Source organism: Oryza sativa, chromosome 2, assembly GCF_034140825.1.
Source record: "Oryza sativa Japonica Group chromosome 2, ASM3414082v1".
NCBI lineage: Eukaryota > Viridiplantae > Streptophyta > Magnoliopsida > Poales > Poaceae > Oryza > Oryza sativa.
The window spans coordinates 2,071,221-2,094,555 of record NC_089036.1 but is presented as its reverse complement, the minus strand read 5'-3'; the positions used below and the strand labels follow the sequence as shown (position 1 = coordinate 2,094,555).

Here is a 23,335-nt window from a genome sequence, read left to right as displayed (position 1 = left end):
CGCTCGAGGAGACTGTGGGGCCTGCCTTGCGCGGCCTCTTCTCCTCGCCAACTCCCGCATCAGCCATGCCTTTCGCTGCGATGTTGCCTGCCTCCGTCGCTAACTGCCGCCGCTGCCCTTGTTGCCTGCCGTATGGCCGCCGCTGTCTTCCGACGTCCGCCGCACGGTCACCACCGTCTTTCGCATGAGCCGTCGCTACCCCGGTCGCTCGCCGCACAACCACCGCCGTCTTTTGCCTCCGCCGCGCGGCCTGGCTGCCACCGTCTTCCGCATCAGCCACGCGACCCGGTCGCCGCTACCCTCGTCGCCCGTCGTACAACTGCCGCCGTCTTCCGCCTCAATTGTGCGGCCTAGCCGCCGCTGCCCCCCATCGCCCGCCGCACGGTCGCCGCCATCTTCCGCCTTAGCCTTGCGACCCGGCTGCCGTTGCCCCCGTCGCCCGCCGCACAGCCGCTGTTGTTTTCTGCCTCCGCCATGCTGCCCGGCCGTCGCCATCTTCCACCTCAATTGCACGGCCTAGCCGCTGCCATCTCCTGTGTCCGCCGCCGCTGTCTTTCGTTGTCGGTGACAGGAATCGAGGGAATAGGAGAAGAAGACATGACCTGTGAGGGGATAGAAGAAGAAGACATGACCTGTGAGGGGATAGAAGGAGAAAGAGAATGTGAGGTATGAGAAGATGGTGGGTTCCACGAATCAATAAAATATTCGTGTTATAGTATTTCTATTATATATACATTAGCTACACTGCTTATTATAGATGATATGGGTATTTTTTTGGAGCCAACAGTAGGCTATATTATTGACCTTGCTCTCATCTTTCATGAGCTAGATTTGTTTGGAGTTGAATTCCACAATTTCCAGTTTTTTCTTTACAATGCTTTTGGTACTTGTGGTGCATAGTCATGAGTAAGACAGAGGGGCTGTTTAGATTGTAGATAAAATAAGTAAGTTGGTAATATTAGCAAAATTTTGGTAGGATTTCTTATGTATTTATCAAAGTTGTCAAAAAAAAAAACTAAATGTAGACACATCGTCAGCAACTTTGAAAAAAAGGTATAATTGAAAATGACATTATTATGATATAAAAAAAAGATAGCAAACAAATTCAGTGACTGGCTAAGGCATGCAAAAGGGTGAATTTGTGGCACGCAAAAAGACACATAATTAATTAAGTTTTACCTTCTCTACAAAAAATAGATTGATATGATTTTTTAAAGATACTTTTGTATATTTTTTTCAAAAACACACTATTTAATAATTTAAAAAGTGTGCGTGTGAAAAACGAGAGAGATGATTTCCAGAAATGACGGATAAAAAAGGTTCCCGTTTCTTGTGAGAATTCAATTATTTACTCCAAAATTTATACTACTAGAACCACATGAAATTTCAAAAGCCTAAAACCTTTGGACATGTCATTTTGGACCTAACCACATCCTTGACCGTCGATTTGTACCCCAAATCATTTAAACGTGATCAAAATTATAATATACACATAAATTTAATATTAAACTTCTTGAACATGAAAAACCAATGTATTTTTTTGCCTTTTTGTTTCAAACTCGAAGTCAAAGTCAAACAGAACAGCCACGTCTGTCTCTTTCTCGAAGGCCAACTCCGGAGAAAGAACCCGAAGCTTCCAGTAGCTAGCACCTAGCAGTAGTACTCCACTTGCCCCAGTAGTAACTGCCTGGAAACTTCCGGAAGCATCGATCTGGAGAGAGAGAGAGAGGGGCAGCCAAGATTGAAGCGCACGATAGTACGAACGCGCACAAATCCCGCCCCTCCTCTCCTCCTCCCCGAACCGCAGGAACGCGATTTGAATCGATCGATCGATCGATCTCATCTCCCCCCTTTCGCCTGAGATCTGCAGCAAACGGCTGATTTGTCCCCGCTGATGGAGGAGACCGCGACGGCGGCGGCCGCGGCGGAGAAGGCGTCGTCGTATAGGTACTGGGTGCGGGAGGCCACCGGGGACGCCGCGCCGCTGCCCGTCCCCCGCAAGCTCGACGCGACCGCCGCCGCCGCCGCCAACGGGAACGGCAACCCGCCGCCGCTCGGCTCCGTGTGGAATCAGGTGAGGGGGTCCCCCTCCTCCTCTCATCTTCTTGTCAGATTCGGACTTGGGGGAATGGACGTTGCTACTACTGTTACATATGTTGTGGCAAACTTGCAATCAATTGTTCATGTCGTGGAATGAGCTGATGATATGATATGATAGATATCCCATCTCTAGCACGAACGAACTCGCATTTCATCGGAGTTTGATATTATTGTTACTCTCAATCACTACTAGTTCGTTCGGCATAGTCTTGTTCGCGGAGACTATTTGAATACATTGGGGGTGCAATGCTGAATTGGAATCGTGGATGCTCATCGTTTCTCTTTGATTGATTTGATACGTTTCCAATAGGTGGTGGAGTTTATTTAGGTGGAATTTTTTGCTTAGTTTGCATGAGATATCCAACGCTCCTAGCACTATCGCATCGCCCGGTTTCCTCTTGCGGACTGCATTATCCTCCTCTATGATATCATATGTTTTGTTTAGGTTGAATGGGTTTTGATGTACTATGAGCTTCAAAAACAATTGCTGTGACCATGGTCTTAATTCACCCTGTGGGAATTGGAGGAAACATTTGGTAGGTAGAGTAATAGAAGAATAACAAAAACAGGGTTTAAAAGATTTGAAACTTTCAGCTGGCAGGACAATACTGTGCTTTTGATTCCTATTGATTTGGTGTAAATTGATCTTTTTTCCTGCAAAATAGATTTTATTACCTGTAGGTGGGACCTCTGTTCTCATGAAATTTAATTTTGTTCAATGTAACTAGAGACACATAATAAACATTGATGTGGATAGACGTTAAGAAGAAATGTAACTTCGTACCTTAGGCTTCACAAGGCATAGCTAAACGTCCATCGCATATATTTGTTTGGGTCACTAACCATGACATGTTATGAATCATGCCATTTTAGGCAATTTTCCCTTTTAGTTTATGTTGAAGCTTGCCGTTTTTGTTTGACGCTATAGTTGTTGGTATGTTGCAGCAGTAGCTATACTGCAGCACTCTTCATTTTCTATGTTATAGGGTTCTGATGTGTTGTCTGCACTTCTGCAGGCTGGAACCTGGGAGGAAAAGAACCTCAATTCATGGGCTAACAGTAGGATAAAGGTACAGTAGTTTGCTGGCAAACTGTTGGCGAAGTACTTAAATACTACTTCCTCTGTTTCACAATGTAAGACTTTCTAGCATTGCCTACATTTATATAGATGTTAATGAATCTAGGCATATATATATGTCTAGATTCATTAACTTCTATATGAATATGGGCAATGCTAGAAAGTCTTATAGTACCTATAAGAACATGTTGGTGATTCCTCATTCCAGCCTTAGAAATTCTCTGATAATGCTGTCTAATCTGCACAACAGGAAATGTTGGGTTCTTTAGATTCGCTAGAATTCCCTACAGGGAAGGCATCTCTTGATGGAGTGTCTAAATGCATTGGTGATGTAAGTGCTATTCTTTTACCTGGCTATTGATACATAAATTTGTACAATTACTTGTGATGGTTAGATGGCCATTTTCTGTTTGTTTGCTCTTTATTGTGCTAGTTTAATATGTGAATATATCCTTTGATATTGGCAGGCCTTTCTAGTCACCGTTCGTAATAAGAAGAGAGTAGGGTATACCTATGAACTAAGCTTGAAATTTAAGGGTAACTTCGATGAAGTTTCAGAATTGACATCACTCAGCTAGTTTCTCCTTCATTCTTTGTGGAGTGTTTACTAACGCTTTTAATGTTTATTAGGTGAATGGTTAATTAAAGAAGAAAAGATGAAGGTCAAAGGCCATCTGGACATTCCTGAGTTTTCTTTCGGTGAGCTGGAGGACTTGGAGGTAAAGCTACTATTCTGTACGAATTTCATACCATTATAATCAAGACAAGTCAGGTCGGTAATGGCAAATCCTTTTCTTCTGCCATCCGGTTTCAGGTAGAAGTAAGGTTTACCGATGACAAGGGCCTCGCATCCGACGACAAGAGGCAGATTTGCAAGGACCTCAAGTCCTTCCTTTCACCTATCCGGGAGAAACTGCGCGCATTCGAAGAAGAGCTCAAGGATAGGTAACAGAAAATGCCATCAAACCGGCAGCATCAGCAAGGCAAGTAATTGCCCTGCTTTCCCAATATTAGCGTCGAATCATGTAACGTTGTAACGGCAGCAGAATGATCATCTGAGTTTGATATTCATGCCTTGTTAGATCACTTAAGGTCCCATATTTTTCGCAATATCCGATCGCATGTAACTGCGACTGTATGTTGTAGACACTTTGTTGTAAACTCCGGTCGTCCAGATGAATATGAAGTTATGAACTGTCAAAAAAACAAAATATTATCCTGTCTGCTTTTTCACGAATGTTATACGATGGATCACATTGAGATAGGCCGGCTTAACTGGCGTTGATAGAATTTTGTTGTAGCATTATTTGGGAGCCAAATTCTGATGAGCTTATTTGGATTGTCAACATGGCCCAAAGTTTTAATGGGCCAACGTGGAAGAGGTCCTAATTTAGCCCTGACATAACAGGTAGAGAAAATTTGCTACTCCCTCTATTTTCATTTTAATTAACGTTTTGGACAATAACACGGTCTACAAGATATATCTTTGACCTTATTTTTCTATTATAATATATACAATAAATAAATGCATGTTTACTTTTATTATAGTGCTTTAAAAGATAAATTTATATATGTTGTTCTAGTTTCTTTAAAATAAATATTTTTAAAGTTATTGATGGTCAAAGTTATAAAAGTTTGACCTTAATCATGTTCAAAACGTCAATTAATATAGAACCGGAGGGAGTATATAATTAGGAACTACTAGGCTTGAAATTAAAGGGTGAATTTTTATATTTTTATAAGAGCAGGTTTATGGAAACTGCACACTGGATATCATGATGTAACATGAGAAAAGAAGAAAACCTTGGTTGGAATTGGCACACCTTATCGTTGCTTTTGTCCTTATCCATGCTTTGCAAGCTCAGTTCTTCCATATCTCAATTCAATCAAAGTGTCACCATCAAAACACGAGTGGCACATTTTACATCTTTGGTCCTTAATCAAATAAGTGGCATTTTTGTTTACTCTATAATCTAATATATTGCTCCATGACATCTAAACCATTCTAGACTTCTTAGACTGTTCGGAATCTCTCGTGCACGTAAAATGGAACGATTCATTAACGTATAATTAATTAAGTATTAATAATTTTTAAAAATAGATTAATAAGATTTTTTAAAGCTACTATTTTGTAGAAAAGTTTTGCAAAAAATATATTATTTAGCAGTTTAAAAAAGGTGTACGTGGAAAAAGAGAAAGATGAGTTGGTAAAGAAGGGGAAGAACACATGCCGTGTTTAGATTCATTTTTTTTTTCAAACTTACAACTTTTCCGTCACACCAAATGTTTGGACACATGCATGGAGCACTAAATGTGGATGAAAAAAAATCAATTGCACAGTTTGCGTGTAAATCACGAGACGAATCTTTTGAGCCTAATTACGTCATGATTTGATAATATGGTGCTATAGTAAACATTTGCTAATGATAGATTAATTAGGCTTACTAGATTCGTCTAGCAGTTTACAGGTGGAATCTGTAATTTATTTTATTATTAGTCTACGTTTAATACTTTTAAATATGTGTGCGTATACTTCAATAAAATTTGGACAAACGAACTAAACACAGCCACAGCCGTGTTTTACTACTCCGAGCATGATTGAATCAGGAATTCTACGATTACATCATATGCTTACACTCCTAGGACTACTTTGCAGTTTGCAGCAAGTGTGGAACTCAATTTGGATGGGCATCTCATGAGAGGCAGACACCTGTTAGTTTTCCTGGGATTAATTGGACAGATAGATATAGATTTGGACAGACATGCGTGAGATCTTCAAAAGAGTTTAAGATATCCAGTCAGTGGCAAATTTGGTTAGGCAACGGAAGCTCAGTTACTGGTCTAATCCTCCATGGCAATCTCTCGACCACTCGCTAATTATTAACTTAATTATCCCGCAATTAGCTTTTCCATAGATGACTATTTAATTATGCTAGATATGATCGAGACATGTGTTTATGAAAACAAGTAGTAATCCCTCCTCATTCCCAACTCAAATTGACAAGGCACGACGATTTAGGCTACATTCTTTTGAACACTTTCCTAACTTATGCTCTATCGTTTTCTGCCTTCTCAAACTATTAAATAATATATATTTTTTAATTTTTTCATAGAAAAGCTGCTTTAAAAAAATCATATTTATTTATTTTTCTAGTTGTTTTAGCTAATATTTAATTAATTATGTGTTAATATATCACTCCGTTTAACGTGTTGGGAGTGATGGTTATCCTAACCCAAATGAACCCGAATGAACGAACGTAGCCTTAGAATATGTGTAATATAATGGAATACTCAGTAAATAATTTAATATAATGGTAAACTGATTATTAATTTGTAGTGTTAATTTCGTTCAAACCAGTAAATAATTTCACTATCATACCCAGTTTTCAGATGTCGTTATACGCGTACATCTACGGTCTTTCTTTACGAGAAACAATTTAGAGAACAGAGCAGCATCAGTTTTGTCGTCTAGTGGATCTACGTGGACCAATCAGTGTCCTGGAAGGCTGGGACCAATGGGTGGGGTCCACCGGAACACAAAACGAACTCACATGGAAAGTTGGAAACTATTTCTGCATGCAGGCTGATTTTTTTCCCCTAATGGAATTTTATTTTCTTCCGACTCCTTTTGGAACACACCAATTTCTTCTGATTTTTCCCCTAATGAAAGTTTCATTTTGCAAATTTGAACACACCAATTTCATAGTACAAAACAGTTTGATTCCGTGGAGTTTTTCAAAACCCTTCATTTTGTATGTTTGAAGTTTTAGTGATTTGTGGTCTAGGAAGGAAAATCCACATGATTAAGCTTTTTTTTTTTAAGAACTCACATGATTAAGCTTACCCTACCCATGATTAACTCAAGCACACGCACTAGCTAGTACAGTACACCCTTTCCAAAATAAGTTCATTTATAAATTTCTGTCTCCAACGCTTGACCGCTCGTCTTTGATTTTTTTCATGAATATTTTTATTGTTATTAGATGATAAAATATGAATAATATTTTATGTGTGACTTATTTTTTATAAACTTTTTTAAATAAAACGGACGGTTAAACGTTGGAAAAAAAACCAGAAACGAATTTATTTTGGGACGGGGGTGCAGGACTATAGATGGCTTGAAATCTTAATTAATTTGACGGCATCACACAGTTTAATTATTTGGTCAACCCGTCACGCAAGCGACGGCTTCGTTTTGCTTTGGCATTTACGCTAGGCTAATCTGAATCAGGTCAGCAAGTTTTTGCTTTCCTATTCGTCACAGCTTAGCTGTGATTTACAAATTACAATAATCAATTCTGCTACCACCACATAGGATAGGAGGACTTAGCTTACAAGAAAAATATTCGTGCGGTTGATTATTAAAACAAAATGTGAACATAAATTGAGGGATTTGTAAAAGCATCAGACTTTGACAAAACTTGCTTGAGTTTCTTCAGAATTAGGCATCCATTTTGCTGCAGATTGCAGGTGTTGAGACACTGCAGCATTTTGTGCAAAAGCACAGTAGCACAAAAGCAACAGAAAGCAACAGCGTGCTTGTATCTTCTACTACTACTTCAGACTCTTTCAGAGTGAAACGAGAACAGTCAAAACAATCAACTATCCATCCAAGGTGGTTCACAGAAATGACTAATCATTTGCAGGCAGGAGTAATTTAGAGAGAGAGAGAGAGGGAGCGAGAGAGGACAGTTTGGATAGGAGAAGAGAGGAGAGAGGGTGCTTGCTGTGGAAGGAGAGGACTGACAGGTTCTTGTTTCTGAATCTCTTCAACTCATCTTCTTGATTATCAGATGGAGTTGAATCTTCCATCTTGTTTGCATTTTCTTACCTGGATTCACGCCTTCTTGGCTTCGTTCTTTCTTGGATTTGCAGTCCTAGGTTGTCTTGTTCTCATTTCTCAATTCTCATGGTGCAGTTGCGTTTTTTAGTTTATTTGTGTGCTTACTCTGGCGACAGCTGCCTATCTCCTTTTGCTCTCTTTCAGATTTCTGTTCTTCCCCTTTCTGCTTTTCTTCCCGGGCATCGGTTGGAATTGTCATGATTTTCTTTTGAAGTGCGCAACTCTTTCTGAGGAAAAGAGAATGCCATGACCTTAATTGATGTGATTTTACCTCAAACCATACAATATTTTCATAGGTGGCTTGTATATGTTTCTATTTTTCTTAAATTTGATTTGAGTTTGGCTTCTGAATAGGAAAGTTTGATGTGTGCTCTGATGTATAGACAAGACTTTTCTTGTCACTTAAAGGTTGGCTGCTGTTAGATTGTTGAAAGGTTCAAATCATTTGTCCATCTTGTTTTGTCCAGAATTTTACTATATTCAGCATATTAGTTTAAGTTAGCATGGTTTTATCTCTTCTTTTGTCTCCAAGTTATCTTTCTGATAGAAGCCAAGCCCAATCGACAAGATTGAGCTTCTGTACCCATATTTCTTAACAAAATTTCAATCTATTTATGACAAAAAAAAAACACACACATTTTGGACTACATGCTCTGATAAGGCTTCAATTTTTCAGTGCTATTGACTGGATATTTACTTTTGTAGTGCAGGCTTGGAGCAAGCATTCCATCTCAGTTCTCATATTAGGTGTGAATGACCAAGAAATCAACAATCTCAAGGAGCCATGAGCACACAGAGTGTCATTGCTGTAAAGCAATTCAGTGGCCCTGACAAAATCGCACAAGCATACACTGTTCCACAGCCATCAGCTCATGTGCTCTCCAACGCTAACTATGACTATGATCTCTGTGGTTCAACAAATAGTACCTCATTATCATGTGCTATCCAATCCTCAAACATTAAGACCGAATCAATCAGTTCATCTAGCCTGCCAAAGATCCTTCCATTTAGTACTGACTCAAATGGTGAAAGTTCACTTTCTCGCATGTCGCAAGCCGAGTTTTCGGACCCAATTTTGTCTAGTTCTTCTACATTTTGTACAAGTCTGTACACCTCATCACCGATGAACTCTGGTTCATGCCGAAAAACCGGTTATTTGCCTTTCCTGCCACAACCTCCTAAATGTGAGCAGCAGCAGAATTCAGCTGGGCAATCATCCAGCTCTCTGATGCTCCTTGATGCTGATCTCAGAAATAGTGGTCATGCTGATGATGAACACACAGATGACCTCAAGGACTTTCTTAACCTCTCTTCAGATTGTAGCTTCCATGGGAAATGCAGTGCCATGGCTTATAATGAGCAGATGGAGTTTCAGTTCTTGTCTGAACAGCTCGGAATTGCGATCTCAAACAATGAGGAGAGTCCTCGGTTAGATGTGAGTTCCTTAGCTTCATCATTGATATTTTTGTACTAAATTATATGTTTATTTATCCTCTAATTTAATGGGTATCAATTACTACTTGCAAAAGGTTTTTTCAATGTTCACTTGTGAATATTTATCATGGCTTGATTTGCATTTTAATCACTTATTTTCTTGTTCCTTAGGACATATACGACAGACCACCGCAACTTATGTCTCTTCCAGTGTCATCTTGCTCTGATCAGGAGGATCTGCAGGATGCAAGATCTCCTGCTAAAGTTCAGTTGAGTTCATCTCGGTCTTCATCTGGAACTGCATCATGTAACAAACCAAGACTGAGGTGGACACCGGAGCTCCACGAGCGTTTCGTAGATGCCGTGAACAAGCTTGAAGGGCCAGAAAGTAGGGTGATCACTCTAGTTCATTGAGAGGAATTTGATCTTGAGAAAATAAAACCATCCTTTTATGTTCTATTTGATACATCTTGTAGAGGCAACTCCCAAGGGTGTTCTGAAGCTTATGAAGGTAGAGGGCTTGACCATCTATCATATAAAGAGCCACTTACAGGTGCTTTAGTGAATTTTTTTTGATCCATAGTCAAATTATTTCATATAAAATCATTATTTATAATGGTTAAAACACTACTTGTCACAATGCAGAAGTATCGGCTTGCGAAGTATCTTCCAGAGACAAAAGAAGGTAAGGCAATTAAGCCAAAGAGGAAGTTTAAATATCTTAGGAAATATGAAATAATTAGCTTTGTCGGTAATTATTAACTATTGGTTCTGATGCATGCTCGATCTAGACAAGAAGCAAGAAGAAAAGAAAACAAAATCAGTGGCTAATGGAAATGATCATGCAAAAAAGAAGTGAGCATCTCCCTTCCTTTCAATGACTTACTGCCTAACATTGAACATATCCTGCTGTCTGCATGCATAAACTGTAAAACTTCATACTGTTTTCTGTTTCTTAATTAGGAGTGCTCAAATGGCAGAAGCTCTTCGGATGCAAATGGAGGTCCAGAAACAACTCCATGAACAACTAGAGGTAAGCATCAGACATGTCAGGGCAGTATTTTGAAGGCTAATTAAGGTGACACTGTATGTTCATATGTTTGCAGCAGCCCTGATTCCAGATTATGGTTACAAGACTTAGTATTTACACAGTATTCTTTTTGGAGCAATTTACACATTATTTTTTCGGGAATACGCAAAAGGATTGCGCACCTTTGTATTAAGGAAATTTACACATTATTGTTCATCAAAGCATGCTTACCTGAATATTATATATTTAGATAAACTTGCAGTGTTAACATCTTTCTTGGTCATCAGGTACAAAGGCAATTACAGCTGCGCATAGAGGAACACGCAAGATATTTGCAGAAGATATTGGAAGAACAACAGAAAGCAAGAGAATCCATATCCTCAATGACTAGTACAACAGAAGGAGAATCTCCTGAATTCGCACCGATGGAGAAAACCGAGGACAAAGCAGAAACCTCTTCAGCACCTTTGTCAAAGTGTAGAATTACAGATACTGATGCAGAATGCCATTCAAAAGTTGATAATAAAAAGACAAAGCCTCAGGCTGATCTTGAAATGGTGCATGACGAATAATCATGGTCGCAACCTTTTACAATATAGTGCTTGGACTTGTATGTTTGTTTTATTCTGATGTGCCTCCATGAGTTAGTGCAGAAATTGGTCTTTGCGATTTTATGGTATACTTTTTTGAAGACTTTTTTTTTGTATATATTACTAACTCAGATGAAAATGGAGCCAGTAAAGAGATGGTGCCATTGGTTCCCTGTATACTTTATTTCACTCTGTAAATCTGATTACCATAATATGAATACTTATCCCAAATTTACAAATGTTTTTTCTTTGTGCTATCTCTGCCAGTACAATAGCAAGGTAACTGCTGCCTACACAACTGAATGATCATGTTTGAGCTTCTCCTCAGTTTCTGCTTATCTACAAGACTAGATGTGCTTGAAAGACCTCTAAATGTGAGGACTGAAGCACTTGAAATTCAGTTAAAAATAACACAATTAGTTCCTGTTCTGACTGCAAATGTGTTCACACACTAGAGATCTTGTGCATAGTCCACCTGATATTCCAGGTATTGTTAGTTTTGTGGAGGCTTCTCACTTGCTGGACAAAATTCCCAGTGTTAATGGATTATAAAAAATGTCCAAATTAAACTTTCTTATTTCTCTATTGATAGCGAGTTTATGCTAAACAAATCTCAGATTCGATAAACTTACCCTTGGAATTTGGATCAGCATGTACATAAAAACTGGCAGCTACTATCAGATAACAGAGAAATAGCATCAATCCTTTCACACAATTTGAAGTCCCATCCTGAAAGTGTGTGATTTAAAAGAACGTTTTAAAATCATGTGAAATCAAACTCATTTTGTTTTAAAAGAATGCTCTCTTTGCACAATGATTTTATTACCTGCAACAAAAATGCAACAACCAGTACAGTTGTTAAGAGGCTTGCCGTCTCAAAGAGATGGAAGTTTAGGTCCATTGGCTTGCCCATCATCCATCCCATCACTACACAAAATGGTATCTACAAAATGAGGTAAGCAAAAATCAGCTTTTGATGATCAGATCTTGACAGCTAGTAAGCATAGTCCAATCTGATAGGCAAAAGACAACCCACCCCAAACATGGATATCTGTATCGATGATCCTATTGCCACTCCAAGAGAAATGTCCTGTACAAAAACATAAAAAAACAAAAATAGAAGTTTACATTTTTAGTGTAAATAAAATGTTATTCAAGATTGTTGCCAATTGCAAGCTGGTGCTTACTAATTTGTCTTTCACTGCAAACATGACAGCATTAGCATGTCCTGCTGAATTCCCCACCACTGGGAGCAAAACAACACTGATGAATGCAACTGGTATGTTCCAAGCTTTGGAAGCCCCCTGTAAAATTTGAAAAATTTAATGATCCGGCAAAAAAAAAAGAGCTTGTAAGATTAATCAACACAAATCACAAAGAGTTTCCATTACAAAGATGTATATTCTTGTTAAACTGCAGACAAAAACAACAAGCACCAAAACAAAGTAAAAGAAGGATGGAGAAGAGCTATTACATCTATTGCATCAACCAAGTAGTAAGAGAGCATTGATATCCAAGCAATGAAAATTGCAATCCAGGAAATGGCTTCCCGTTTGGAGATCTCAGGAACTTCATCATCATTGCCATCCACATCATCCTGAATTCGTCTCTTGATTAAAGGCATACACGGATACTTCAGAAAATTGCAAAGAAACGAAACAAACAATAGGGCAAGAAATCTAACACAATTGCAATATCTATAATCGTATATGGTAACCCATCAGATCATCAGACTTACCACATTAGCTTCATTGCGACGCCGATTGTTTGACAACTGAAAGTAAAGGTAGGATGCATAAGCAACGAGCATAATGCAGCTGCTGAACCTCGACAACGCTAGTTCTGACTTGCCGAATTGAGCTTCTGAATGAGTATAATGCAGCGCAGCGGGAATGAGCAACCCCATCACTGCCATCAAAAGCAATCCGGAGTTCACTACTGCATCTGCCTGCCGACAACCGAGATTAACCGGTATTTCTTCTTCATCATGAAATCTTGTAAAAATAATGAAGAATGGTCACCTTGCTAAAGGTCTGCATGGTTTTGCCGCAAGCAAGTCCACCACTGAAGAATGCTGAACCAAGAACAAGAAGCAAGTTTGACAGGATTGATCCTAGCAGACATTGTTGAACAACGTGTAGTTTTCCTCTACTTAGTGCATGTATTGATATGATCAACTCGGTTGCATTGCCAAATGCAGAATTTAGAAGACGCCCAACTTCACATGAAATTTGCCAAGTCAACGACAATGCAACTGGCACATGATCATGTGAATACAATTCAGATAAGAATATGTCAGAAGAAGAGAAACTTAGCTAAACCTTTTGGCCCAGTGAAAAGTGCCAGTTGCCTGCAATGAGAAACAAAGTATCAGATGTTTATTGAAAGATAAAAGATTCAGAGAATAAAAGGTGAGTTTGTAACAATTACTCGGTGGCAAAACCCAATCGCTCAGCCAAAGGAATAATACCCAGCATGCTTAGAGGAAATACCCAACCCTTGAAAAGAGATAAGTCAGTAATATCAATACAAGAGCACAACGTTGCAAAGGAAAGCATCCAATATATACGTGGCAAAGCTTTTGCTTCTTTTCAAGAAAAGAAAAAAAAAACAAAGGAAAGAATCAACAAAGTAATTGTTAGATGAAAATTTGGTGTGCCTACATATCTTTGGGTCATGTAATTGAGAAAAATTGCTAAAAATCCACATGGTATCAACACATTGAGCTTGGACTTGAGAAACACAATCTTCATGCTGCCGAAAACCCCCCAATTCACAGATCCTGCATATATTTGGAAACCACCAATTCTAGCAGACAATGCATCTGGTGTAACAAGAGATTCCTCCTCCTCGAACTCGTCGGGTCTACTAGCCAATGAAGGGGCCTGTTCTATAGGAAAAATCAGTAGAAACAAATCCAGTGAATAAGTATGGAGCAACCAAAAGAGAAGTTTGTCAAGAAAAGATGCAATCATATTGCCAGTGGAGAATCCATACTGAATGCACTACTCGCAATGACTATGATTACTCACTTGATCGGTAGACTCCGGGTTCGTCCCATTGATCTTGTCCATCTGCAAAACTAGCAGCAATCAGTAAACATGTGGCCTAATTTCTGCAAAACTTTTTATGCGATTTCATATGTAATGACTGCTAGCTAACTGAATGTTAAAGGCCAAAGTGTACTGCATACTGAGGCTTGGTAAGTCAAATGGTGAGATAATCACTCTTTCTTTACTACAGTTACATGCAGACCAATTGTTGGATTAAGAAGAAAGTTTTACCGATGTATTAAGAACATACCGGGGTAGGACAATTCACACAGCAGAATTGGAAGCTGTTGGCTCATTCAATAAATCATAATAATAATAATAATAATAATAATAATAATAATAATAATAATAATAATAATAATAATAATAATAATAATAATAATAAGAGCCTCCGGGAGTCTGAACTGTTCGTTGCCATCGTCCTGAACCAACCAAAGATGACCAATTCCGATCGACAGAAAATTCCCCTTTTCGCAGAGAGAAGAACAGTAAGAACAAGCAAAATTAAATTCAGAGTTAGAAATCATACCTTCCCTTCCTTTGAAATGAAATGTATGACCTATAGATCTAATCCCAATCAAGGGACTGGTTCACGAGCACGAGATGCATGATCAGGTTCGAGATTGGGTATGGCGTTTTCGTCTCGGCAAAATGTTCCTCTCCCCCGTTTCAGGTTGGAAGCAGAGAGAGAGAGAGAGAGAGAGAGAGAGAGAGAGAGTCAGTTTCAACGGTCTCCGGAAGAATCGCGCGAATTTGTCGCTGGCAGATTGCCAAACAGGCAAAGCGTGTAGAGAGAAAAAAAAGGGGGCAATTTTGTTTTTGCCCCCACTTTAATCTCTAATATTGATTTTACCCATATTTTTTAGGGTTTTTGTTTTTGCCCCCACTTTTTTTGAACCGAAAGATACTTTTGCCCCTTTTTTAGATGGAGGAGTTAACGGTGTTAAATAGGACATTTATACCCTCTCCCATAACTATTCATTAATTGTGTTTTTTCCCCATTATGCAATGTTTGGAAATTTATTTTTGTGAATATGTTTAAAATTAAATGACAGATTTGGATAGATTTTAACATTACAATTTGGACAAAATTTGAATTTGATGGAATTTTGACAAAATCTCGGCAGCATTTTGACAGAAATCGAACAAAAATTTTGACAAAATTTCAACAACATTTTACACAATCATATGAAGTCATATTGTACCTCACAAGTATCACAAAGCATGACAACATAATCAGGAAGGTTTGACTGTGCAGCGAGAGGAGATGAGAGATAGCTCTTTCACAGGGGTAAAAAGGTAGATCACTAATTCAAAAAATCTTTATTTCCTGCCATAAACCCGGTCCCACTAACTTTCATCCAAACCAGGGGTAAATGCCTCTTTCGGTTCAAAAAAAGTGGGGGGCAAAAACGAAAACCCTAAAAAGTAGGGGTAAAATCAATATTAGAGATCAAAGTGGGGGCAAAAACGAAATTGTCCCAAAAAAAAAGACACATGAAAATTGCAAATTTACCTATTAAGAACCCAAGTTAATATAAAATACGGAATTGCTAGATTTATGTCGCTACAATTTTTTGGTAATAATAGTCAGATCAGTCACCAAAAGAAAAGGTGGCAACCGGGACTGGCGCTTTTCTCCTCTTTAGTCCCGGGACTAAAGATCAAATTTTTGTCCCGATTATTTTACCCGGGACTAAAGATACTTATCTTTAGTCCCGGATTGGGACTCCCGGTTGCATAACCGGGAGTATAGGCAGTTGCGAACCGGAGTTAAAGATCACTTGTGTAGCAGTGATAGGTGTTCTTCGTGGAATGAAACTGAGCATTAATGCATGATGCCAATTGCAGTGGTTTTCTTTGAACCATGAAAGGTTTGGGCTTACTTCTTTTCCACCAAGTTTTCTTTTATAGAATTGTCCTTACTGATTTACTTGTAATTTACACATTAATCTTCCATTTTCAGAGACAAAAGTAAAGTTTGTAAAGTTGAATGGTATATTGGTATGCAATTATGCATGTAAATATTCACTGCACATTTCCAAATTAGGAATTTTCCCTTTTCTGTCCTGCAAAATTGTATGTCAAATTAGTGTGTTTTTATAAGGTGTTTGTGGAAACTCTTTCCAAATATGTTATTCCTTTCTAGGTTATCCATCGCCAAATACACTATAAGTTCTACAACTTTTATATTGATACAAATTATTCTTAAATTGAATTTAACTTTACAAAGTTTGGACTTGGGCTTGCATTGCCCGTTAATTGGATTTGAACATGCTCTACTCATTTTCTTTTTTATTTACCTCAGATTTGTCCATTGGGTCGCATCCCACATTTTTGCATGGTGTTTAGTTTCTAATAATCTTCTGATAATTGATAAATGTTCACAGACTGCTTATATCTCAGTTTTATATTTATTGTGGATCTATGACCAGTGCATGCTCACGTTTTGACATGCATTATATACTATGACATGCGACATTATATTAGTATAGATGAACATCGAGAGCATTGCACGAGCATCTCATGACAGGAAGATGGTTGAAGTAATTCTCAACTCCATTCAACATGGTTGAAGTAATTTTCAAGTCCATTCAACCAGTCTATCTATTTTGGATGGCATGTCCAACCAGTCTTACAATCAACCAATTAGATGGAGGCATACAATTTGCGATCTTTTCATATCTGAAAGTTTAGACAGAAAACTAGACTGTCGTATAAGCTGAGAGTCAAAATGGCAAAAATCTTGTAATTTTGTACAAAATTGTAGAAGTTGGTCTTGTAGATATATCTATTGTACCGATGCTGAGGTGCATCATCTGAGCTTGTGCTGCTCCATGTACTGCAAAACTAATAGGGAATTAACATGAGGTAATTAGTTGATTCCCAAATGAACCTACATGTAGAGAGAGAGAGAGAGAGAGAGCAAGCTATATAATGGGAAAGGTAGGCTCTAGCAATATGAACCATCTGAGATTGAGAAAGTCATTACTGTTAGAAATACTTCAATAGCTGTCTGCAATGCTAAACTAGATTAAATAGTCTAGGCAAACTCAGGGGCGGATCCAACGTGGGTGCAGGGGGGACTCGAGTCCCCCCATACCCACAAGATCCATTGATACCCCCCAGAGCATTCCCTTCAATTTTTTCACCATGAATAATAAACTAAAGGTCCTTAGATGGCTGGAGGTTGAAGAAACTGCGTAATTGAGCCCCCCTCCCCCCCAATTTTTTGTTTCTGGATCCGCCCCTGGGCAAACTGTAGATAAGTGGTTTTTTCATGTCTGCTTTCATTACTATGCAAAATAAGAATCTAAGTGTCATGATAGTACCTGTAGCTATATGACGCACGTCAATGCAGTTCTGCTTATGATTGGCAATGATCGGTATCGATTTCTTATATTATCATGCATGAATCAGCAATCAAGAAATACAATACTAAAATTAGGGGACTCATAAGGTCAGGGAAATGCTACAGGACGGTATCCTGTTCGGATGAGATGATACCACTGAGGTATCACCTGGTACTGGTAGGAATCACCTGATACTGGTCAGAGGTATCATCCCATCCGAACGGAATACCATCCTTTACCATCTTTTGTTCTATTTCTGTTTGATTAAATCTAAGTTTTCTTATAACTCATTTTCCAGGATAACAATGTTATGTTTTCTGTTATACAGTTGGATGTTAATTACCTAGAAGCATTTCTAAAAATATCTAGAAGAAAAATGAAAATATGTAAGCAGCTATTTGTTCGCACCACTCTATTGCATTTTTTTGTCGATACAAGACAAATAAAAAAAATTGTTTAATATTTTTTCTTTCCCCTAAATTTGTGCTACTTCTGTTGTATGATGGTTGATATGCAGAGATGAGACTATATCAGCATTATTATAAGTTGTTAACTAGCTGTAGTGATGGATGTGGGCATAAAGAAGCAAGTTCTATGTGGAAGAATGTTAAGAAGATATTACAGAGGCAGATGGCACGGCCGCACGGGAAAGTAGGCAATGGAACTCAGAGTGGGTTGGTACAATGGCACCACCTCTCCACATTATCATTGTTTCCTATTGTTTGTTTTTTATATTTGTTTTGTTTGTGTTTTGACAAGATGCATAAATTTGGTTGGTACAATATCACAAATATTATAACATATAAATATTGTGAAACGTGCATTGCACGTGCATGTTTACTAGTCTCAATATAAAGCTTTGCAATGCCACTCCATATACGAATCGAAGAGAATGCGCCTCCTTATGGTAAACCATGTCATGTGCACCATACTATACAAATCAATCAGCGAGAGCACACTACGGGCTTTTCAAAATAATTTTTGATGTTTCATTCATGAGCTCTGGTGGGAGTGTTCATATGTTATGTTATCGTGTGAGATGTATGGTTATAACTTACGAATACAATATTTCAATGCCTAATAAGTGGGCCAACCCATGAATCCACTTATAAACAAAATTAGTAGATAACCCGCGGATTGATCCATGGATTACCCACTAATTTGGTTTATAAGTGGGCTTACGGGTCGACACACTTAAATCCCTGCTAATATGACATTTCTTACATGTTTATGTGCCTTTTTATTACCTCATTAAAAATATTTGAATTGTTTCTATCATCCATCAACCATTGAGTCCAAGTGAGGATTCCCACCATCCCACAAAGGATTGTAATACACATGGTGCTGAGGGAGCGAGGGTGTGTTGTTTCTTTTTTTCCTGACCCATGTACTATGTTGTATGGGCCTCGAGGCAGCCTAGCTATCATACTCTCAATGTTCGCACTCCTCCCCCCCTCGATCATATTCAGCACAGTGAGGTCACAATAAACATGCATTAGACTGAAAAATGTTCCTTTTTTCTACAAAATCGTATTTGATGGCAGATATAGAGATAGGAAATGAATTATTTTGAACAAGTTACCTGGCTTTTTGACATGGAAAATATGTCTTACGAAGGACAAATGGATTATATTTTCTGTTTTTCCCATTGCAACGCACGAACATTTTTGCTAGTAATTAAAAAATAAAGAATATTGAAAGAGTAGTCTAGAGTCCATATAGAAATACAATTTACAAATAACTAAAATCCTGTATTAGAAAACAATTAATAACTATCACATGTATACAACACGGAAATACAACACAATATGAACATTACACGTTTATAGTTTGGTCAAGTTAGTACAAAATTTAAATTATATTGTTATTTTAAGGTGTTTTAATAACAAAATAAAAAAATATATTTGCTATTATATGAGAGAAAACATAAAGATGCTAGCCGCGTAATTTGCACAGGCCACCACACTAGTTGTTATTATTCTGTATGAACCCCATCCCCCGGCGATGGGATGAAACTAGCAGTGATGCAAGTTCTTTGTAGTTTGTACGAGCAATCAGATCTCTGTTTCATATTATCATAAATATCATTGTTACTTCTCTGATCTACTTGAAATCATTTGCAACCTCGCACCATTATCTCAGACTCTGTCTTCATTCTGCCAACTTGTGGTACTTCATTGTAACCTCGAGCAATACCTATCCAGTTTTTGTTATACCAGTGTCCAGTACCACCCTTGAACAAAAGAAATCGCAAATAACATTCTTTCACTTTGGCAACAGGGACATGGCATGACATTCTAATTCCTGCTGCATTCACATTTCACACACCATGATTGATATGATTTGTATGTTCAGAACTTCAGATTTACACAAAATTAAGAGCTGAGACTAGAGGCAACAAATGAAACAATATAGGTATGTTCATCAAATAAAATAGAGTTACTCCGTATTTCTGTACATCAAACAGACGGATTGCATCTCAGCACACCCTTGGAACACAAGCAAGTAGAGCTGGCAATCAACTTGTTCTGTAAGCACACCTTCTCTTGCTCTGCCATTCTGACCAACCATGCATGCCTAATGCCTTATCTTCTTAATACAAAGATGCACACTTTTATTTCAAAAATACAAAATATGCATAATCCTTCTGCGCATTCCCTGGAAAATAAGACCATGCTAACTAAGAAGCAACACAGCCAGGTCCCCCAATATATATGCTGACTTGCAAAACAGAGAAGTAGAAGTTAATGAATCTTGTTTATTACTCCATCCGTCCCTAAATATTTGACGTCGTTGACTTTTTAAAACATGTTTCACCGTTTGTCTTATTCAAAAAAATTTGTGAAATATATAAAACTATATGTATACATAAAAATATATTTAACAATGAATCAAATGATAGGGAAAGAATTAATAATTACTTAAATTTTTTGAATAAGACGAACGGTCAAACATGCTTAAAGAAGTCAACGGTGTCAAATATTTAGGGACGGAGGGAGTATTACCATTAGTATTATGACATTGCAGCTTATTGCTGGCTTCCTACTTCCTTGAGCAGCAGCTAGCTCCGCTAATCGGAGCCTTTGCTAGTAACAAAATCCAAGAATCTTACTTAGAGCACTCAATGGTAGAGGAGTTCTTGTCCAAGCTGTAACATTCCGATTTGTGCTTGATCATCCGAAGCCCTCTTCCAGCCTTACCGCAAGGCTTTACCTCCACGCCGGTGAAAACAGCTTGGACCGTGCGGTTCGTATCCATGTCGCAAATTGAGGAAACAGAAGAAACTTCTGAGGTTGATTTGGATGACCTGCAAATGGATGAAACTGAAGATCCTTTTGCGGAAGAATTGGATAATCTTGTGCTTAACATCATAACTCGCAAGTGCAATAGCTCAGTAGCACAATTAAATAGGGAACAATTTGCAGAGAATAAGGTATGCATAGTACAAGTACCTTTTTTGAACATTATCCTGTGATGTTCCAGTCTGTTGTGTAGTTATCTGCATTAACATTTTCTGCATTTTCAGGACTCGCGTTATAAGAAACGTCAGCAATTTGAAGAATCTTCTCCACATAAGAACTAAGAAGAGACATAAATCCTCTGATTTTTCTGAACCCAGAAAAAAGAAACACTGAAACAGTCTTTGCCTCCTATATCAGGAGACATCCAAAATAAAATAAAAAATCTTCTTGTTTGTCAGGAAAAGGTACAGATGAGTTCTCCTCTAAAACTTGATAGAGATAAAAAGTTGTGCTAGTGTTCAAGGTGTTGAAGCACCAGCATATCCAATGCTACTGAGTTCATCTATTTGCACAAATCTTTCTAAAAAAGACTAGATAAATATTACAGCACCCATTCCTTAATGTGGTCATCGAAGCGATAACATTCTGATCTGTGCTTGACCATCCGTAGCCGTAGGCCTCTTCCCGGCTTCTTCACCTCCACGCCGGTGAAGACGCCGTACGTCTGCGTATCCATGTCGCAGACGCAGCACACTGGAATCTTGACCGGCTTTTCGAAGAATCTTGCGATGCAGAACCTGCCGGATCCCAGGTGCACCAGATGGGATGACACCAGCTTCCAGTCCTTGGGTGGCTTGAGTTCTTGGCAGAAATCGCGCGTCGCCGGCGGCTCGGCTGCGCCGGCGAGATCGAATGCGCAGAGATGGTTGTTGTTGGAGCCGGAGGAGAGGGCGAACCAGAGGTTGTACTCGGGGACGTACTCGGCGAGGCCACGGAATGGGAGCGTCCAGTCTCCGTGCTTGGTCCAGGCGCGCCGCGCCGTGTCGAAAGAGAAGGTGCCGCTGCCGCTGCCGTCGTTGGTTGACACCCAGATCTCTGCTGAGTCGCCGCCACCGCCGACCACCGCATAGCCGCCGATGGCTCCGTTTGCGCCGACGAAGCTGCAGGAGTAGGGATGGTAGGGCGGCGGCGGGAGAGATTGGCAGTGCCAGTCGTTGTACCGGTCGATGGGGCCACGGGTGGTGACCCAGTCGTGGGCGGGGCCGCCGGGCTTGTAGACGAGGGCCTCGAAGCAGCGGTGGTCGGAGGAGGTCGGGTCGAGGATGTAGAGGTCGTCACCAATGGGGAGGGAGATGGCGGGGAGTCTCTTGGGGTGGGCGAGGGTGGGCGCGGCGCGGATGGTGTTGGCGGCGGGGTCGTACATGGTGGTGCGGCCCTTGTGGTCGACGGCGAGCACCTTGTCGCTGTTGCGGCCCAGCAGCATGAAGTGCATGACCCAGGGGGCGCAGAAGGTGATGCAGGGGCGAGGCAGCCGAGCGTCGACGACCATCGCCAGCGGCGGCGGCGGCGGCGGTTCGGGGTAGAAGAAGAAGCGGGACACGTTGATGCGGCGCATGTGGAAGGTGTCCGCCATGTAGCTGTCGCGACAACACCGCAGGCGGCGATCGTAGCAGCCCTTCACCACCAGATAGACGAACTGCCTCATTGCTTGCGTCCCACCCGCAGCCATCCAAATCGGCCGGCGAGACGCGGCGCAGTAGCAGTGCGGCAATTGGGGATTTGGGGATTAGGAACAAAAATTGCGTAGAGTACCTGCGATTTGCGAAAAAATCGACTCCGGATTTACCTCCGGCCGCCGGAATCGAGTGTTCATCTGAATCCGATCGATATCCACCGGGGATTGGGAGAATCGCAGTCGCAGTGCGGCGCGGCGATTGGGGATTTTGGGGTGTGGGGTTGTCCATAGTCCACGATTGACCTAAATAGGGCATCGGTCTTGTGTAGGCTTCGTGGGCACCACCGCCTCTCTGGGCCGCCGGCCCTGTGCCCCAAACAGCTCTGAATGGAATAAGTCTATTTTGAGCCCCTTAAGCCTTGCCGCAAAACCTCGACTCGTTCAAAGCGTTTTTTTTTTGGTTAAAGTGGCACTGTTATATTTGGGGGAAAAGAGAAAATATTATGGCCCTACGTGTCAGTGTGCCATTCCTTCCTTTCGCCTTACTATCTTTGACAGCGCGAGGATGCTGAGGACGGTGATGCTCAAGGCCGAGCGGTGGACATGGCGAAATCTTGTGGTGGGGGGACGACGTTGTCGTCTGGGGAATCAACGTTGGAGCCGTGGAGGCATCAACGGTCCTCGGCGAGCTTGGTGGCAACACGGCCAGCAGAGCTGCTACTTCTATGCCTCACGGGATGACGGCCGGGAGGCGCGTGTCGTCCCCGCGCCGCCGTCGTTGGCCTCGGCCGGGAGATGGGAGCTCGTCGTCCACTAGTACATACTACCTCCGTTTCAGGTTATAATACTTTCTAGCATTGTCCATATTCATATAAATGTTAATGAACATATATATCTAGATTTATTAACATATATATGAAAATGGGTAATGCTAAAA

General features: G+C 40.0%; 4 protein-coding genes and 1 long non-coding RNA gene across 9 annotated transcripts; 2 read left to right on the top strand and 3 right to left on the bottom strand.

Moving 5' to 3' along the window:
• Positions 1-1,666: 1,666 nt before the first annotated feature.
• LOC4328250 (uncharacterized) lies at positions 1,667-4,384 on the top strand. The gene is made up of 6 exons (NM_001409313.1): positions 1,667-2,074; positions 3,117-3,170; positions 3,429-3,509; positions 3,646-3,715; positions 3,809-3,897; positions 3,993-4,384. The coding sequence occupies exons 1-6, from the start codon at positions 1,895-1,897 to the stop codon at positions 4,125-4,127; spliced, it is 609 nt and encodes a 202-aa protein (NP_001396242.1). The 5' UTR covers positions 1,667-1,894; the 3' UTR covers positions 4,128-4,384.
• Positions 4,385-7,608: 3,224 nt separating this feature from the next.
• On the top strand, positions 7,609-11,314 carry LOC4328249 (protein PHOSPHATE STARVATION RESPONSE 3-like). 2 transcript variants are annotated; one of them, NM_001409312.1, is made up of 8 exons: positions 7,609-7,927; positions 8,732-9,456; positions 9,627-9,843; positions 9,932-10,008; positions 10,101-10,140; positions 10,247-10,310; positions 10,419-10,488; positions 10,773-11,314. In NM_001409312.1, the coding sequence occupies exons 2-8, from the start codon at positions 8,806-8,808 to the stop codon at positions 11,055-11,057; spliced, it is 1,404 nt and encodes a 467-aa protein (NP_001396241.1). In that variant the 5' UTR covers positions 7,609-7,927; positions 8,732-8,805; the 3' UTR covers positions 11,058-11,314. The 2 variants fall into 2 exon arrangements, with proteins under 2 accessions (NP_001396241.1, XP_066163076.1); XM_066306979.1 differs by having other exon boundaries at positions 7,724-7,927; positions 8,727-9,456.
• On the bottom strand, positions 11,232-14,869 carry LOC9271552 (putative vacuolar cation/proton exchanger 4). 4 transcript variants are annotated; one of them, XM_015771906.3, is made up of 13 exons: positions 14,658-14,869; positions 14,108-14,149; positions 13,739-13,960; positions 13,506-13,573; positions 13,397-13,425; positions 13,097-13,293; positions 12,814-13,023; positions 12,550-12,684; positions 12,263-12,379; positions 12,112-12,165; positions 11,902-12,018; positions 11,708-11,804; positions 11,232-11,594 (listed from the first exon to the last, which is right to left on the bottom strand). In XM_015771906.3, the coding sequence occupies exons 2-13, from the start codon at positions 14,147-14,149 to the stop codon at positions 11,569-11,571; spliced, it is 1,314 nt and encodes a 437-aa protein (XP_015627392.1). In that variant the 5' UTR covers positions 14,658-14,869; the 3' UTR covers positions 11,232-11,568. The 4 variants fall into 4 exon arrangements, with proteins under 4 accessions (XP_015627392.1, XP_066163931.1, XP_066163929.1 ...); XM_066307834.1 differs by having other exon boundaries at positions 13,739-13,965; positions 14,658-14,867; XM_066307832.1 differs by having other exon boundaries at positions 12,550-12,672; positions 14,108-14,869.
• Positions 14,870-19,883: 5,014 nt separating this feature from the next.
• Positions 19,884-20,920, bottom strand: LOC136355168 (uncharacterized). The gene is made up of 2 exons (XR_010739328.1): positions 20,594-20,920; positions 19,884-20,139 (listed from the first exon to the last, which is right to left on the bottom strand). It is a non-coding gene; the product is annotated as an uncharacterized lncRNA (long non-coding RNA).
• A 233-nt stretch (positions 20,921-21,153) lies between these two features.
• Positions 21,154-22,675, bottom strand: LOC4328246 (uncharacterized). The gene has a single exon (XM_015767248.3). The coding sequence runs from the start codon at positions 22,450-22,452 to the stop codon at positions 21,325-21,327; it is 1,128 nt and encodes a 375-aa protein (XP_015622734.1). The 5' UTR covers positions 22,453-22,675; the 3' UTR covers positions 21,154-21,324.
• Positions 22,676-23,335: the final 660 nt, after the last annotated feature.